Genomic DNA, 18,245 nt, shown 5'->3' with positions numbered 1-18,245 from the left:
ACTGTCGTTGACAATATATGGCGAATGCGAAATGAAGGGGTTCACAACAATAGCCCTCCTCATGTTTTAAAATGTATTGACATTATTTGTTCTTCTTTTGCGGAGCTACATACTACTCTTTTCCCTAGTCCTCCGCCGTTGATGAGGGACAACTGGATCCCACCACCTCTGGAGTGGATCAAATTTAATTGTGATGTTCGTGTGGGTTTAGAGAGTATGTGTATAGCTGCAGTTGCTAGGAACCACCTGGGAAGGGTGATTAGTGTTCACACGTCCCGATTGGATTACTCTGATGCTCTTTGTGGAGAAGCCGCGGCCTGCTGCTTGGCGATGTCTGTTGCGATGGAGCTCCAGCATAAGTATATTATAGTGGAGAGTGACTCGAGGCTAGCGATCGATGCTCTTAATGGGAAGGCATCCCATTGGGCTCTAGAAAACTATGTCTCCTTTTGTACTAAGTCTTCTCCTTTTTTCATTTGTTGTAATTTTTCGAACATTAGTAGGTCTTGTAATTTTATGGCCCATAATGTGGCTTATTGGGCTTTTAACAACCATATGTACGGATCTATTCCGATTAACTCTTTACCGGAGAACATTTTGTGTAATGACCGAGAGGTCTAATTTCGTTTAATATATATAACTACGATTTTTCTCACAGAAAGTTCTCTATTGTAGTTGCTCTTTTTATGAGTCAAATTGTCTTTATTAATTTAAAGGTATTGGAATTATCAATATTGTTATTTTAATTATGACTAATATGGTTTTTTAGTTTTTATGGCACGTATTTTTTGGTTTTTGTAAGGCAATATATCTAGTTTTGTAAATGGTTTGTTTTTATTGATTTTGTAAGGCCAATGTGGCTAGTTTTTTTGTATGGCCAATGTGGCTAGTTTTCTTTGTACGACCAATGTGGTTAGTTTTGGTTTTGTAAGGCCAGTATGGCTATTTTAGTTTTGTAAGGCTAGTATGGCTAGTTTTTGGTTTTGTAAGGCCAGTATGGCTAGTTTTAATTTTGTAAGGTCAGTATGACTATTTTTAGTTTTGTAAGGCTAACATGACTAGTTTTGATTTTGTAAAGTTATTATATGGCTAGTTTAATTTTGTAAGGTCAGTTTGGTCTAATAATAACACATCAAATGTAGTGTAATCACCGTCAGGAATGGAGATGAAAATAGATAAGTATCTACGTCAGAGAATTCTATGTGACTATTTATATAAAATTTCATATTTTATTTTATTTTATTTATAAGGGAAATTTCATTTTTTTATTAAATATTTATTATGTATTAATTAATTTCTCTTTATTTTGCAGGTGTTTTACTAGTGGTTCGGAAGTGACAACTCTCAGTTTTGAGGTTTTCTTTTCTGATATTATGGTTTTATTGTCTAGCTCTCCTAGGGTATCTCTGCATGCTCTTAGGATAGACAATAAACTATTATAGATGGAAGAAAATTCTCCTCTGGTTGTGTAACTTTGTTACCTTTGTTATTTTAACCTGTATCGGTTACCCTACAAAAAAAAATAAAAAATAAATAAACTACGCTTTTTCTCAAAAAAAAAAAATATATATATACTATCTTATTTATTTTAGTAATGAATACACATATTTTATTATAAATTTAAAGATGAGTACATATATATTGACATATATGTATATTAGATTGATTTATATATAAATAGAGATGGAAATAAATTATTATTGGAGATTAAGAAACAATGATTTTTTTTTAATAAAATATTAAATAATATATCATTAAAAAAAACAACCGATCCAATTTTGCGGATTGGATTTAAACTATTATGTGGATCGGATTGGATCCAAAATATGAAATCCGCATTTAGTGCAGATTAGATGTTGTTTGACCAAAAAAGTACGGATTGGATGGGATAAATACTCCTATTTGGAGTTAATAATGTGAATCAATTTGGCTAGAAGTTGCCTTGGCTAGTGGAATTGAAAGTTAATCGATGCCTTGTCTAATCCCGCTTTGCTCAATTATTCGGAAATTTGAATATTTGTGTTTCTGGTTTTCACACGGGTGTCAGTGTTTTAGCATTGATTATTGCTAGTTCCACACTGCCAGTTATGATTATGCGTTCTTATGTATTGAGATGCTCGAATCATGTTGGACTAGAATAATGTTTCATATTTGAGCAAATACAAGTTTGAAAATGGCCAATAGTCTCATATGGAAACTTTTCAAAAGTGTTGTTTGATACATACCTTAATATAAATTCATGAACATGAAGCTTCATTTTAAATGATTACAGCATGTTTAATGGCCTGTGCCGAAATCAGGGCTCATGATCTACTTGTCGTTGAAGTGGGTCTGTCAAATACACTTTGTTGGACAGGTGTTTTTACATTTGAATTATTCAACGACTTTTATAACAAGAAAATGAAAAAAAAAAATAATTAAAAAAAAAGGTCCCATAGAATTTACATGTGGAGTGGAGATGTTGGGCTCATCTCAAACCAGCTAACTATCTTGACACTAGAGTAGCAATTTTATCAAGGTATATCAGAGACATTTGCCCCATCTTTTTCTCTACTTTCTGGATCAATAAGAGGCTCTGTTAATGCTTCCTTTTGGTTTTCCACTTTCCTTTCTCTACTTTTACCCCACAGAACTGAGTAGAGACCTAGCATGATGAGAGTTGCACCAATAATCCTGTGCAAGGGAATGAGAAGATAATTTAATATGAAAACTTTAACTGGTTACTACTATAAACCTTGTTCATCTAAGGAAAAAAAAAAAAGAAACTACTTTAAACCACCTTTCAAGCCTATATATTTATATAAACGTTTGAGTTATTATTTTATAGTAATCTCATTCATTAAAAGAAATTTAAAATGTTCTGCATACCCCCCAGCATATAACTGATCCTTGAGAATTAGAGCTGCCATAATAGCCACTAAAAGCGTCTGCAGAGGCTGGAACACAGCAACAAATACAGGGCCACCTTTCTGGATACACCATGTCTGAAGGGCTATAACTACAGCTGAAGATATAATCCCCTGAGGAAAGAAAAAGGAATTGGAAGTTTGAACAAAACCACAAAAATAATATGCACATATATATATATGTGGATATCATAATCACATAAAGGGAATATAGTTTACAGAAGTAATAGTAATACTACTTACAGCATATAAAATTGTAAGCACTTCTTCAGCCGATTGAATTTTCCAATGCTCTAAGTCTGTTTCTACAAAAGCTGCTATGATCATGAACTGGATCAATCCGAAGAAGCACGTGAAAGATGTAAGTGAGAGTTTCGCAGGATACTTCTTAAGCACAGGAGCCTGTAAATAAATTATTTAAACAATATAAGTTACATACGTAGGCGGTCTTCCTTTTTCAAATTTGTCTATAATAGCTAATTATTTCTTAAGGCGAGGCGACGTTTGAGAAGTGAGATTGGATTAGAAAGAAAAAACAAAACGTAGAGAAATGAGTAAGTTGATCACTTCCCGACAATAATAAATTAGGGAAAACAACTTGGACACAAAGCCTTAGCTTTTAACACAATGACATAATAAAACTTATCTAATTGTTTTGATCTAATTCACTCTTCAAGTGTGACCTAAAGAACAGTAGGCTAACCTGAAAGACCATCCAACCTGCCCAAGATAAGCAATGTCCAAGCAAGTATATACAGCCCCATGTCCAGTTCTGTGTGTTTTTTGGAATCTCCACTGCTGATGTATTGCGATGTATATTCTCTGCCTGATGCAAAAGAGGAGGGCCTTTGTAAAGAGTTATAACAGTGGCACCTCCTATACTTGCAACGGTTCCTAAAATTTTGGCCAAACCATCTCTCCTTGCGATATTAATTTTCTCGATTCTGCCAATTTTCAATTAAGTTTCAGTAAAATAACTATTTACAAGTTAAAGAAGAAAGACAATTATATCAAAGCTACATTTACCTTACAGCTGAAGCCATAACAAAAGTGATTGCAGGAACTGAGTTTTGCATTGCTGAAGCAAAAGTTGGAGATGCATAGTACAGTCCCAAGAGATAAAAACCTTGATTTGCAGTGATTCTAATACCAGAAAAAGAAATTAATAAGTGCATGTTTGGCATCATAACTAAAAAACTGTTTTTTGTTTTTAAAAACAGAAAATTGTTTTTGAAAACAATTTGGCTTGTTTGGCATTTGTTTTTTGAAAACAATTTTCAGAAAACAAAGTTACAAAAAACAAAAATTTTGAAAACAACAAAATGTTGTTTTCTGTTTTAAAAACCAATTCACTTTTGGTCAATATTGTTTTTAAAAAACACTAACCAAACATGACTTGTTTTTAAAAACTTCAAAAACTATTTTTTGTTCTCATTTTTAAAAACAAATTTTTGAAAACAAAAAACAGAAAACAATATCAAACAGTATCTTCGTAGCTCCATAGTTAAGATTATTCGCAAGAAGAGAAGACTATAATGTTCGGTTAGTGATTATTGATCTTTTTTCTACTTACCCAATCAATGCAAGAAGAAAAAACTGAACTAACAAAGGGATAGTAAGTGGTGGTCTTTCATTTCTACAAGGAAAGGTCAAAAAAGAAAACAATGTATCAATACAAACAAAGCATATTAATTCCTTTTTAACTGCAAAATTATAACAATGTAAATGTGAAAGAAAATAAAAATAAAAATGAGCAATCAATAAGAGCTTACTTCTCTAAGAAATAAGCAGTGGGGCCCAATAAAAGCAAGGCAATGATGTTCCTATAAACAGGGTAAACAACCTTGCTGACACCAATGTTGAGTGCAACTCTTGAGACAATGTGAAATCCTGAAAAGCAGAGTTGAAGAACAAGCAAAGCCAAAAGAAGCTTGACATTATCAGATAATTCAATCTTTTTTCCCATTCTCCTAACCAGTCTATTCTTACCACCTTTCTTGTTTGTATGATTTGAACTAATGAAATTGTCACGAACTCACATTGTTTTTATAGTACTGGATGGAGGAGGAATAATTTTTAAAAAATATTACTTTTAAGTATCAGTGCATGACTTTTTTTTTAAAAAAAAAAAAGAAAGAAAGAAAAAAATTTAAAAAGTATCAGTGCATGAGATCGGCAAACGACCAAAAACAACATCAACAATTTTATATGTGTAACATTCATTTATAATATTATCATATGCCATTATTGCGTAAGGTTCTTATGCATGGAAGATTTGTGTTTCGCAAGTACATAGGTTTCTGATTCAGTCCATGTTGACCTGAGGGTAGACTTTAATTTAATTTGGGAGACAAATTTTGGTTAAAGCATGTTATCCTGAAAGAGTGGCCAACCTTGATTGATTTTCATTGACTATATGACACAATTTTGTAGGTATGCCTAATATAATCCATGCAATTAATATATTTATAAAAAACAAGGTTTGCCTTTTTTTTTAAAAAAAATGTTCATTGATGCCAAACATAATAATGGAAACGACAAAATTATCACTAAGATTAGGTGGTTTTATTGAAAATTATGAATGAGGAGGCTCTTGTGAATTAGTTAGATGTACAAGGAGATAACTGCTAAAGGAATCGAAGAGATTGGCATGTGGTATTAATGATTTGGAAATCATTGCAAAAAATAAAAATAATAAAAAAAAGATGTGGAAAATATTTTTTTTATTTAGTATGATCATAAATAGGAATTAGAGGGAAGCACATGGTAGGTATACTAGTTGTCAAGCTTTTGCCCTCAAGTTGGAATAGTTCTCCTTTTGCATTTGCATGTGTTTGATGGAATAAAACTTCAATTAAATTTTTGTTTAAAGGGAAAAAGTTCAATTATTTTTTTCCTTTCTCTTTTTCATAAGTTAATCGTAATACATTATATGATCGTTTCCCCCTTTGTAAACAATACAAGAACAAAGTATACTAAATAATTTTTCATTGACAAATCTTACGTGAGTACTTATAAAAGGGGCAAATAATTTGTTTTTTCTTAAGGAATTCCTTCAAATATTATAAGGCATATAGCCAATGAAATATTTCACACATAGATAATCACTACTCAAGACAACTAGAAAGATGTGGCCACCAAATACAAGATAACTCGAGAGAGATAATTAGTTGAGCAAGAGTACTGCTTTATTAGCCAAAAGGGGCAAATAACTTTTTCTTCTTGAATAGGCTTTTACTCTTGAATTATATTGTATTTTTATTTTCTAAGTAATGTCAACTTTTGAAACTTATAAGTATAAGATAATCATTACTTTTGTTTATAATATTGCTGTAAGTATAAGATAAGTTTTGACTTACTTTTATCATTTGGACAATTATTATATAAAGATGTTTTAGTTTTTTTTAATGAAAATGTTTACTCGTAAATTGACCCTGGTGACGTGGACATCAATGCTCGACATGTGACAAGAAAGAAAACATCTCAGAGTTGAATAGTCTCGAGTCATAGCAGTCGACCTGGGAGGGGTCCCTAGTCCTGCCCCCAGGTTGACTTCGGGAACTCCGGAATGGGAGTTTGGATCACACTAAGTTATTTATAACTCACCACCTTTCAGTATTCTAAATCAAGAAGACAAGAAGAATCAATTCCAAGGCTTAGAAATTGAAAAGAGACGAAACAACACCTTGGATGTCAACCCGGGCACCTAGGGTTTTCACCCCGCACCCAAGTTAACATTCCAACTAGGGTTTTAATTTCGAGTTTGTGTTAGTGCAAATGGTTCAAACTTTGTACTTCGACATGAATAAGACCTGTCACGAACATATTTGAGGCACTTGAATCAGAATCGGAACACTTTCATTTTTGAGCACCAGAGGCACTAGGCGCCCCCTGAGCCTACTGTACCCAGCCCGCAGGTTGACATATTATTAACATGGGGTGCTTCCAATCAAAATATTGAAGAAGTATCCCGAGCATTTTATTCGTCTCCATCTAAAATAAAGAATCAAGTGCTTTCGGGAAAGAAATAGATCGACTTTGAGGACAAGATGGAGACCCAACGCCCAGATTGACCTAGGCGCTGGGTCTAGCGCCCAGGTTGATACTTTGTTAACCTGAGCCATTTCCAACATCAGTTTAGAAGAACTGTTCCAGTCATATTCTCTGTATTCGTTAATAATTAAGATTTGGGGTGCTTTTGGGGAACAAATAGAGCCATTTGGAAGCCAGACCTGGGACCCAGCGCCCAGGTTGACCTAGGTGATGGGCCAGCATCCAAGTTGACCTAAGTGTTGGCCCAACATCCAGGTTGACATTTTTTTCAACCTGGGCTATTTCTAATCAATTTTTTGAGGTCTCTTCCGAGCATATTCTCCATTTTCACAAATAACTAAGATACAAGTGTTTCCTGGAATCAAGCAGAACCATCCACTGGAAAAAAGCTGGAACTAGCACTCATGTCAACCTGGGCTATTTCTAGTCATTTTTCACGAAAAGTGTTCAGGGCATCTTTTTCATTTTTTAAAAATAATGAAGATACAAGTGATCTCAAGGAGCAAACGAGATCCTTTGGGAGCCAAAATAGGGCCCCAACGCCCAGTTGACATACAACCTTGTTCACATGTTTCCACTCCTCAAACATAAAATTTTCTCTAGGCATTCTTCTTATTTTGGTCAAAAACTTGGTAGGAGACCTCATTTGCAATCTAGAATGCCTTAGAAGTATCAAAATGAGCCTCGGGAAGTCACTTGGGAAGCACCCAACACCCAGGTTGACGTGTGAACTGGTGCACTGGGTTCTACTTATTAGAATCTGATTCTATTTGGACGCTGGGTGCTGAACAACCTTCAATAAAACAACCATAACTCCCTCAATATTGATCCGATCAACACAATTCATTTTTCATTTCTAAGCTATTTAAAAGATCTATCAAGTCATATATCACACTCATATTGCAATTCTAAAGATTTCAAGTCCAAAATTTGTGCCCAAGACAAGTTTAATTTTTGCCATAGATTGCCCAAAAATGATCTGACGGATGAGATTCAAACTCCAAAAATTGACAATTTTCATTAAGAGTCAATTTTTACCGTTTGATCATCATAAGGTCAGCCCAAAGTGAATTTTTCATTTTTTTTTTATTATTTTATTAATATTTTAATAGGACCTCATTCCTTATAATAGGAGAGCTCCTCGAGCTCATTTTTCATATTCTTCTAAGTCCCCATAAGGTCATAGCATCTCTCTCTACTTTATCTCTCTAGAAATTAGAGGTCTTTCCTTAGGCAGTTTTCTTGTAATTCTCGTGAGCAATAAAAAATCAAAGTAGACGTAGCTCCATTACCATCGCGATACGGGGAGTGAACTACTATAAATTGCCTGTGTCTCTCTATTTAACACTTAAACTTATTTCTTCTCTCGCCAATCTAGCGAGCGCGTATTGGCTAGATTTCTACGACAATATTTTGGTACTTTCATTGAGAGCCATAACTCAAGATCCTAATCAAGATGGTTAAAATAAGATCAACAAGTGTTGAAAGAAGCATCACAACTTGCCAACCCATTAGAGGCATGCCAGTTGCTAGAGTTGGGGTTGGGACAACACCTACATCCAAGATGTCACATGGAAGTCTCAGATTCAACTCCTCAACTCGTTCTCCAAGGCCACCAACTGCTGGTACTAATGTCAACAACCGAATTCCACCTGGAGAACAACACATGGAGTTTAAGACCCCAAGAAAGTTGATCCTCGAGTAGCACAACTTAGCCAATCAGTGGCTAACTTGTAGCAACAACTGCGAGAGTCTCTTAATAAGTAACATGAACATTTCCAAACTTGGCTCATAGAACACTAGAGGAACGTTGAAAATCAACGTGCTAAAAAAGAGCAACAAAGAGAAAATCTTGCTTAACGAATCTAAAAAGCATGTAGATCTGACAATAAAACAACTACTCTGAGAGTTACTTCGACTAGAGCTAGAAACAACCCTCGTGTGCCAACTGACCATGTGGAAACAAGTGCTCAAGGGAAAACCCTTAATGCGTGAGGTACTTCTACCATTCTTGGTAGTCGTAATTCTAAATGTGTAGTAGGCATTGAGGATCCCCAAAGGGATGCAAACTACAAGTGAGCATCTGAAAGGACTTAGACTCGGGAGCACAGTCCAATGTGCCATCTGTTGGGTTTTATGCCCTAAATAAAACTCATTTCAATATAATCAGATTTACTTATTAATGTAGATAAGAAATAACATTTAATGTTGCATGGTTCACATGATTTATTTCATGATTATATGTACATAATGTATAAATTCATCTGAAACCCTTTTCACATACTTGATCTTGTTTATTGTGCTGTCAACACATTGGAAAGTAAACATGACTATGTGAATAAAGTTTCCTAGATTTATCAGACATAGGGTTTTACTGATATGATAATCTACAACAGAGTTTACTTGCATTTGGAGAAATGCTATGTTCTTTCCAGAGCATTGGTTAAAGTAAAGCTCAGGTTGGATGCATGGAGTATGCATCGGAAGGGACCGATATTGAACTTTGACTTAGATTTATTAAACTTACCGTAATATCTATTCAAGTCAATATCGCCTAGTTGATCCTAGATCAAATGATCTTAATCCTGTTATGATTAGGCTCAATCTCAAGAGGCTATTCGGGTTCTTTGATTTGTTAGTTAAGCCTACTTTTAGGTCAGGGTGATACGTACATTTTGGGAACACGGTAGTGCAATTGAGTGGGAGCGCTAACATAAACATGGAATCTATAGCTTCTATCTGGCGAATAGTAAGTAAAGGATGATCTCCTTCGAGCTTGACCAAACGAAAATAAATGGTGGAGTACTCATTTCACATAAGCTGAAATATCACTTATACGGGGTTAAGTGTTTTAAGGATAAAATACATAGTAGGGTGTAACGGTAATCTAATCCCTTTACAGTGTAAATCATTCATATAGAGGATCATTGATCAAATTAGGATTATAACAATGGATAACTAATGATGTGTCTATATGGTGGAACATATAGAGCATTCTATATACTGAGAGTTCAATTCTAAGTTCTATGCGTGGATTCAACGAAGAATTAATAAGTCAGTAAATTTAGGTTATAAATTCTTGATCTGCTTATTGGAAGCTCGGTTATATAGACCCATGGTCCCCGCACTAGTTGAGATAATATTGCTTGTAAGACTCATATAATAATTGAGTGGGCCTCACTTTTTGAAATTTTGCAGTTTTATCTTTTCTGCGTCTGATTTTCTCAAAACGCCAATTTTCAAATTCAACCATTTAAATGTCAATTCTAACAATTTAATAACTATAAATAATTATCAAATAATATTGTCATTTATTATATTTATTAATTGAACCATACAAAGTATCATAATTAACAAATATGCCCCTAAAACTCTTTCTTTACAATTTCTCCCTTACTTAGTGAAAAATTCACAAATAGACATAGTCTAATTTGAGAATTATAATTGATTAATCAAAACCAATTATATGAGTCTTACAAGCAATATTATCTCAACTAGTGCGGGGACCATGGGTCTATATAACCCAGCTTCTAATAAGTAGATCAAGAATTTATAACTAAAATTCACTAACTTATTAATTCTTCGTTGAATCCACGCATAGAACTTAGAATTGCACTCTCAGTATATAGAATGCTCTATATGTTCCACCATATAGACACATCATTAGTTATCCATTGTTATAATCCTAATTTGATCAATGATCCTCTATATGAATGATCTACACTGTAAAGGGATTAGATTACCGTTACACCCTACAATGTATTTAATCCTTAAAACACTTAAACCCGTGTAAAGTATATTTCAGCTTATGTGAAATGAGATCTCCACCATTTATTTTTGTTTGGTCAAGCTCGATGGAGATCATCCTTTACTTACTATTCGCCAGATAGAAGCTATAGATTCCATGTTTATGTTAGCGCTCCCACACAATTGCACTACCGTGTTCCCAAAATGTACGTATCACCCTGACCTAAAAGTAGGCTTAACTAACAAATCAAAGAACACGAATAGCCTCTTGAGATTCAGCCTAATCATAACAGGATTAAGATCATTTGATCTAGTATCAACTAGGCGATATTGACTTGAATAGATATTACGGTAAGTTTAATAAATCTAAGTCAAAGTTCAATATCGGTCCCTTCTGATGCATACTCCATGCATCCTGAGCTTTACTTTAATCAATGCTCTAGAAAGAACATAGCATTTCTCCAAATGCAAGTAAACTCTGTTGTAGATTATCATATCAGTAAAACCCTATGTCTGATAAATCTAGGAAACTTTATTCACATAGTCATGTTTACTTTCCAATGTGTTGACAGCATAATAAACAGGATCAAGTATGTGAAAAAGTTTTCAGATGAATTTATACATTATGTACACATAATCATGAAATAAATCATGTGAACCATGCAACATTAAATGTTATTTCTGATCTATATTAATAAGTAAATTTTATTATATTGAAATGAGTTTTATTTAGGGCATAAAACCCAACAAACTCCCACTTGCACTAATATAAAACAAAATGTGCATTTCAAATAATCTCAACACTTTGATATACAAATCAAGTGTAGTAGTAGTAAACTCCTTGTAATAGGATCGGAAAGGTTGAATTAAACACAACCTTTTCTCCACCATTACTCTTCCTTAATCACAAAATCATTGATAATGTGAAATTCCTCTATATATGTCTACTCTCTTGGGATATTGGATTCTATATCTTTGGCAACTACTTTTGGTTAATCAGGAAATTAACACTAGTAGTTTAGGGAATTTAGAATGGTGCCAAAAATGTATAGAACTTTCCTTAGACTGAATAAGTACCTTTCCTGCAACTTTAACATTCAGTCCCTTCCTGGTAGACCTAGAGACTTCAGATAGGTTTTTACACTTCTCCAAAATCACTATTCCACCCCCAGAGTAATCACCATCTTATCAGAAAGATTTTCTAGCACAAAGGCAAATTTCGAAATCTGATGTGGTGTAGTCTAAGAGTTTTAAACACACCCTTATAGACTAACATATAGTTCCTCTTCTTTATCTTAAAATTTACTTGATTGTCTTCCAATGTTCTTCTCCTGGATTAATCTGATACCTACTCATTACTCCCACTCAACAGCAGGTGTCTGGTCTAAGGCATACAAAAGCATATCTAAGACCTCTCACTGTTGATATAAGAAATTCTTTCATGGCTTTATCTTTTCTGGAATAGTTGAGACTTTTCCTTAGATAAATAAAATCTATGCCTAGAAGTCGAGAAGCTTCTATAGATTGCCATTAGAAAGAAAATGCTTCAGCATCTTACTAAAGTAAGTTGCTTGCATTAGAGTAAGTAATTACCAGGTATACCACAAGCCATAGGTTTAGATAAACTCAAACCTATAATACTAGGAACAAGAAGTTTTATTAAGTCCATTGAATAGACTTATAAACGAAAATTTCCTTTTATGTCCTTGTAATAGAAAACTTTAGGTTACTCCATGTGAATGGATTAAACCATAGTTCTATTGGCTTTCTTCTTAGTTTCTTATCTTGACAATCCATTACTTGTTTAAACTCACAATGGATTTTAAATCACTAGTGTCTCCCAAGTCATAAGAAGGTGAGTTCCTAGAAACTCTCCCACTACAACAAGGTACTGTGAATTATGTCTAAGAAAACTAAATGGTATTAACCTCTTTGGTTGTGACAAGACAACAGAGGTAGTGGGATCATCATATGTCAAATAAGATGATAGAACACTTTTGGAATCAAGAAAAATTATCTCCTTTATATGCTACTTTATTTTCAGACTTAGTCATTTTCTTAGAAAAGTAGTATTTGTTTAAACAAACACTTTCTTATCTATTGACTATGGGATGGTCCACCCCTAATCACTTAGAATAGCTAACAAATCATGGTTAACAGTTCTAGCTTTTCTTAAGATTTTGATTAGGTGATCCATGAATCTAGTAATGATTTACATTAAGTATACAACCATTACATCATTCTGAAATTGTATTACCATAGAAGGAATTAAGCAACGACTAGTAACTAATCATCAACATGCAACTCGAAATTTCTGGGGAGGTAAGTTTGGATATAATTCCAAAATCAATTTAATGATCTTTGAACTGCATATCTACTAACTATTTCTCCACCCCTATCAGTTCGCAAGATCTTTAACCACTTACCTTAATGGTTTTAACCATTGCTAGAAATTAATGAAATATTTAAACATTTCAAATTTCTTGCTAAAAGGTATAATCTAGAGTTATCGTTTTAAGAATACAACGAAAAACTCATATTCACCCCTGAATGTACATCCATCTGTGAATGAGATGAACTACTTTCAGTGGATATAGGCATATTAACTCTTTGCAGAGATTGATCTTGTCAAATCCACTATGAACAAGATACAAATGTCATAGATTAAAAGAAATGTGGTAGTGTCATTTGTGAATTTTTCACTAAGTAAGGGCGAAATTGTAAAGAAAGAGTTTTAGGTGCATATTTGTTAATTATGATACTTTGTATGGTTCAATTAATAAATATAATAAACGACAATATTATTTGATAATTATTTATAGTTATTAAATAGTTAGAATTGGCATTTAAATGGTTGAATTTGAAAATTGGCGTTTTGAGAAAATCAGATGCAGAAAAGATAAAACTGCAAAATTACAAAAAGTGAGGCCCAAATCCACATGTATAGGGCCGGCCACTTTTGTAGGGTTTCCCTCTGATATTTTCATTATTTTAATGCCAAAGAATTCAAACCTAACCCTAGTGGAATGCTATAAATAGATAGTGAAGGCTTCTAAAAATTAAAAACTTTTCTTCTAACTTTTCATTCAGAAAAACTGAGCCTCTCTCTCTCTCCCTATCTTTAGCCGCCGCCTTGCTCTCTTCCTTCCCTCTTCAATTTTGAAATTCTTAGTGTGAGAGTAGTGCCTACACACAACAAGTGATACCTCAATCACAGTGAGGAAGATCGTGAAGAAAGACTTTCAGCAAGAAGGAGTTTCAGCACTAAAGAATCAGAGAAAGAGATCCAGGTTCAGATATTGATAATGCTCTACTACACAAAGGAATCAAGGGCTAGATATCTGAACGGAAGGAGTCATTATATTCCGCTGCACCCAATGTAAGGTTTCCTAAACTTTATATGTGTTTATTTTATCGTTTTAGAAAGTTCATATTTAGGGTGTTAATCAACATACTTGTCAGTAGATCTAAGATCCTGGTAAAATAATTTCCAACAACTGGCCTCAGAGCCATGGTAATTGATTTGCTTGCAAGAAATTTGGACTTTAAAACGATTGTTTGATGTTTTGGATGGTATCATGTTGTATTGAGTGTTATTTGATGAATTGATGTTTGTGAATTTTCGTGAAAAATAATTGACTACCTGTTTCTGAAATTATTTTTATTGGATATTATGGAAAAAATTAAGCAAGTTACTTTTTTACAGAACTCAATTTCGATTTAATTTGAATTAGTTATGATTTTTTGAAGTTTCGAAAAAATCGGGGTTGAGCTGAAGGCCTCCTTCGCGCGCGGATTTCATGCAAATCCTCCAGCCGCTGATTTTTCACGCCCAAACACCCCTCCTGCGAGCGCGGACGGGTATGCACAGCATCCCGTCCGTACAGCTCACAATTTTTTCGTTTTTCTTCGATTTTTCATGCTTTTTCATGGATTTAACTTCCGATTTTTTGTGTAGTTCTGTATTTATACATTTACTATTCCTAATTCAATTCTAATTATCATAATTAAATTTTTAAATATTTTTTAAATTTAATTAATGATATTAGTGTAATTTGAATTTGAAAAATAGTAAATATCTATCTTTTTTGCTTAATTATCTATCTTATTTTTAACTTTGATTATATCTTATCTTATTTTTAAATTTAAGGTCAGATTTTAAATTTTTAAATTAAATCTTTTTTTAAATAATTTGACCTTATTTAAATTTAAAATGAGATAACTATAATCATGTAATTTTAAATAGATGTAAGATATTTTTGCTAACTTTTAAATTTTGTTATTTTATTTATTTAAATTACATTTAAAATCTTAAAAAAATATTCATTTATCTTTTTTAATTTTTTATTTAATTTTTATTTATAAAATAACATTAAATTTTAAAAATTAGTTAGCAAATTTTGAAATGATATTTAGGTTGGTTGAAACCTAATTTTTCAAAATTGTAGGTTTAATTTTAAATATTTATTTTAAAATTTCGAATTTTTCTTTGAATTTTTTTTTAATTTTCGAAAATAATTTTTTTATTTAATTAATTATTTTTTTCGAAATTATTTATTTAAAATTAAATAAATCCTACATCCAACTATCCAGCTAACCTTGTTGCAGGAGTATGTGTTTTAGCTTGTTTGTAAGTTTTCAAAACCTATTATTGCTTGATTACAAATAGCCATGGTTTAACTTTTTGCCAAATCTAATGATCTGATGGCTCCCTTGGTCAAGTCAATAATTTGTAACAGGTATATTTACAATCTTCTTTGATCTGTGTATGACCTAGCAACATGATAGGACCCATCCAAAGTGTGCCTGTGTGAGCCTATGTGTTTAATTTCATTGTAGATGCATATAGGTTGCTGTTGCTAAATAAAATGTCATAGTTCTTGATAGATTTTATTTAGGCCCATTTAGTTTTTGGGCTTAGTCAATTAATAACAGTTGTTCATTTTAAGGTTAAATTCCTCTCTTTTGGGCCTTGTGTGAGAGTTGGGAGCCATAGTAGTGGGTACGACATACTGAACCCAGCACCCCCTCACATGAACCACCCGGATTGTGAAGGCCCATTTGCCTGATTTGAATAACTGTACTAGGTTAATTAAACTAGTTTAACCTAATAAAATTGATTAGCAACATAATTAATTGCATTTATTTTGAAATTAATTTAAGAAAATTATAGTTTAAAGAATATTTTATTCTAAGCTAAACTATAAGTATTTTCTTGTATTTAATTAAATATAGAATTATAACCATCTAGATTCTTTCTGAAGCTTAATTTAAATTTTTCATTAAATATTCCTATTTAAGTTGATATTTAGTTATCTCTAACTAATCAACTTAAATCTGAATATCTTTTGGATTTAAAATTTCAAAATTAAGTTGAGGAATTTTAGGCATTGGTTATTAAGATTCTTTAGATATTTTTTAAGTTAATATTTTTTCGAATATTAACTTAAAATGGAATATTTTAGATATTTTTTAAGTTAATATCTTTTTGAAAATCAACTTAAAATGGAATATTTTTAAATTAAGTGGTTACAACTTAATTTTTGATATTTAATTAAATTTAAATTTTAAAATATTTAAGTTCTAGATTTTTTTTCTAATACAACTTAAATTAGACATTTTTTTAAATTTTGTGGAAAAGATACTTAATCAAATAAGATATTTTCTAGATAGTTATTTCTAGACTACTTAATATTTCTAATATTAAATAGGAAAATATTATACATTGTGAAATTAATTATTTAAATAATTAATTTTGGTACAATTTATTTTAACTATATTTTTCCTAGTATTAAACTAGAGATTTATAATTAAGCATTCTCTACACTTAATTATTTATTTCTTGAATTTAATACATTTAATTAATTTGAAAAATTAAATATCTAAGTTGATTTTCATCATGATACTTAAATATTTCTTTTTCATGACACTTAATTAAATAGAAAATTATTTTAGTTGAAATTTATTTTATTAATCAAATTTTGAAATTGCATTTCTTAAATGCTGGAATTTTGAATTTTATTTGAAAAATAGATTAAAGTTGTAAATTATTTATTTTAATTTTGGACCAACTTAAATCAATAATTTTTTCATTTAATTGATTAATTTAAAATAAATAAATTAAAGTATATTATTAGAAATTGAATTAATTAGTCAAAGGAAATCTAGATAGGTGATATTTTTTGCTTGAAGTATTTTTCTAGAGTATTTAATTAAATAGAAAATTAATATTTAAGTTGATTTTCATCATCATACTTAAATATTTGAAATTTTTCTTATATATTTAATTAAATAGGAAAATTATATTTTTTGTTGTAAATTAATTTTATTAATTAATTTGGGCCAACATTAAATTAGAATAATTTTTCCAGGATTTATTTTTTATTTTAATATGCAATTTCGAAAATTGTATTCTTAAATACTTTAATTTTTTGAAATGCAATATATATTTATAGATAATTAAATTTGAGTTGTAAATTAATTTAAATTAATTTTGTAACAACTTAAATTGAATATTTTTCTAAATATTTATTGGAAATTATTACTAAGATGGAAATAATTCATATTATTTTCGTATCCATCTAAGAAAATTTATAAATATTAAATTAAAATTTTTATTTAGAATTTTTCATTCTAAATTAATATTTTAATTAAATAAATATATATTTAAAATAAATAGATTAAATAAAGAGAATCAAAGAAAATACAACTCTCTTTAAATAATGAGCTTTATTATTAAGATATTCGATCTCCATTGTTGGTTTTACATCGCGTTTGTTTTAGTGAGGAATCCTCCCTAATGGAGGAACGTTCATTAGCAATTTCGCACCGTTTAATCTCGAAAGATAAGTAGTTTGTAAGTGTTTTATATGGTATGGATCACCCTAATGGTGGCGACCATATTTGACTTACAAATTGCGAAACAATGGTGGAAGCTCATAAGATAGAATTGCCTTGATTCTCGCATAAACGGGACAACGCTGAATTCCAATCTTGATCGAATAAAAGGTTGCTAGAATGTTTAATATTTTAGATGAGCTGACAACTCTATTCAATGGATGGTAGCTTTGACTCTCGCCTAAACGGGACACTAATATCAGTTTGTTGAAAACCTTGGAAATTATATAGGATTGTATGTTTTAGTATTTTCACTTGTCATTCCTACTTGCTATATGTTTAATAATTTCTGAATTGTGTATGAATTTATATTGAACCATGTTATTTTCTGTTATTAAGTTGTAGTTTAATTTCGAATCTTCATTGTTGGTCTAACTTGGTTTGTTTATCTAATGAGATAAATCCCTAGTGGATTTTCACCATTAGACATACATAATAGTGTTAGATCTCGAAAGATAAATATTGTATATGCGACATCTAGCTGTTCATCAATAGATGACACCTTAGACTAGTATTTTTACAATATGAAACAAGAAGATTGTATAAATAAGGTTACTTTGACTTTCGCTAATCGAAGCATCGTTGGATTCTTATTTAATCAACGAAATTATCCTAATTCCTCTTAACTTATTCATTTCGAAA

General features: G+C 31.5%; 1 protein-coding gene and 1 long non-coding RNA gene across 2 annotated transcripts; one reads left to right on the top strand and one right to left on the bottom strand.

The window, feature by feature from the left end:
• The first annotated feature begins 406 nt into the window (after positions 1–406).
• Positions 407–1,538, top strand: LOC133035506 (uncharacterized). Its single transcript, XR_009686702.1, has 2 exons — positions 407–1,019; positions 1,143–1,538. It is a non-coding gene; the product is annotated as an uncharacterized LOC133035506 (long non-coding RNA).
• Positions 1,539–2,088: 550 nt separating this feature from the next.
• Positions 2,089–4,963, bottom strand: LOC115711195 (WAT1-related protein At3g18200). The gene is made up of 7 exons (XM_030639522.2): positions 4,679–4,963; positions 4,480–4,542; positions 3,933–4,049; positions 3,610–3,850; positions 3,150–3,308; positions 2,869–3,020; positions 2,089–2,673 (listed from the first exon to the last, which is right to left on the bottom strand). The coding sequence occupies exons 1-7, from the start codon at positions 4,870–4,872 to the stop codon at positions 2,514–2,516; spliced, it is 1,086 nt and encodes a 361-aa protein (XP_030495382.2). The 5' UTR covers positions 4,873–4,963; the 3' UTR covers positions 2,089–2,513.
• Positions 4,964–18,245: the final 13,282 nt, after the last annotated feature.

This window comes from Cannabis sativa, chromosome 3, assembly GCF_029168945.1.
Source record: "Cannabis sativa cultivar Pink pepper isolate KNU-18-1 chromosome 3, ASM2916894v1, whole genome shotgun sequence".
Taxonomy (NCBI): Eukaryota; Viridiplantae; Streptophyta; class Magnoliopsida; order Rosales; family Cannabaceae; genus Cannabis; species Cannabis sativa.
Note: the sequence above shows the minus strand (reverse complement) of the source record. Positions and strands in the feature narration are given on the sequence as shown.

Bases quoted from the DNA above. Each gene is read 5' to 3' on its own strand.
- LOC115711195 (XM_030639522.2), bottom strand. From the start codon at position 4,872: ATGGGAAAAAAGATTGAATTATCTGATAATGTCAAGCTTCTTTTGGCT. The intron at 4,543-4,678 runs GTAAGCTCTTAT...CTTTCCTTGTAG, and splicing joins ACTGCTTATTTCTTAGAGAA to AAATGAAAGACCACCACTTA. The intron at 3,309-3,609 runs GTTAGCCTACTG...ATTTATTTACAG, and splicing joins CAGGTTGGATGGTCTTTCAG to GCTCCTGTGCTTAAGAAGTA.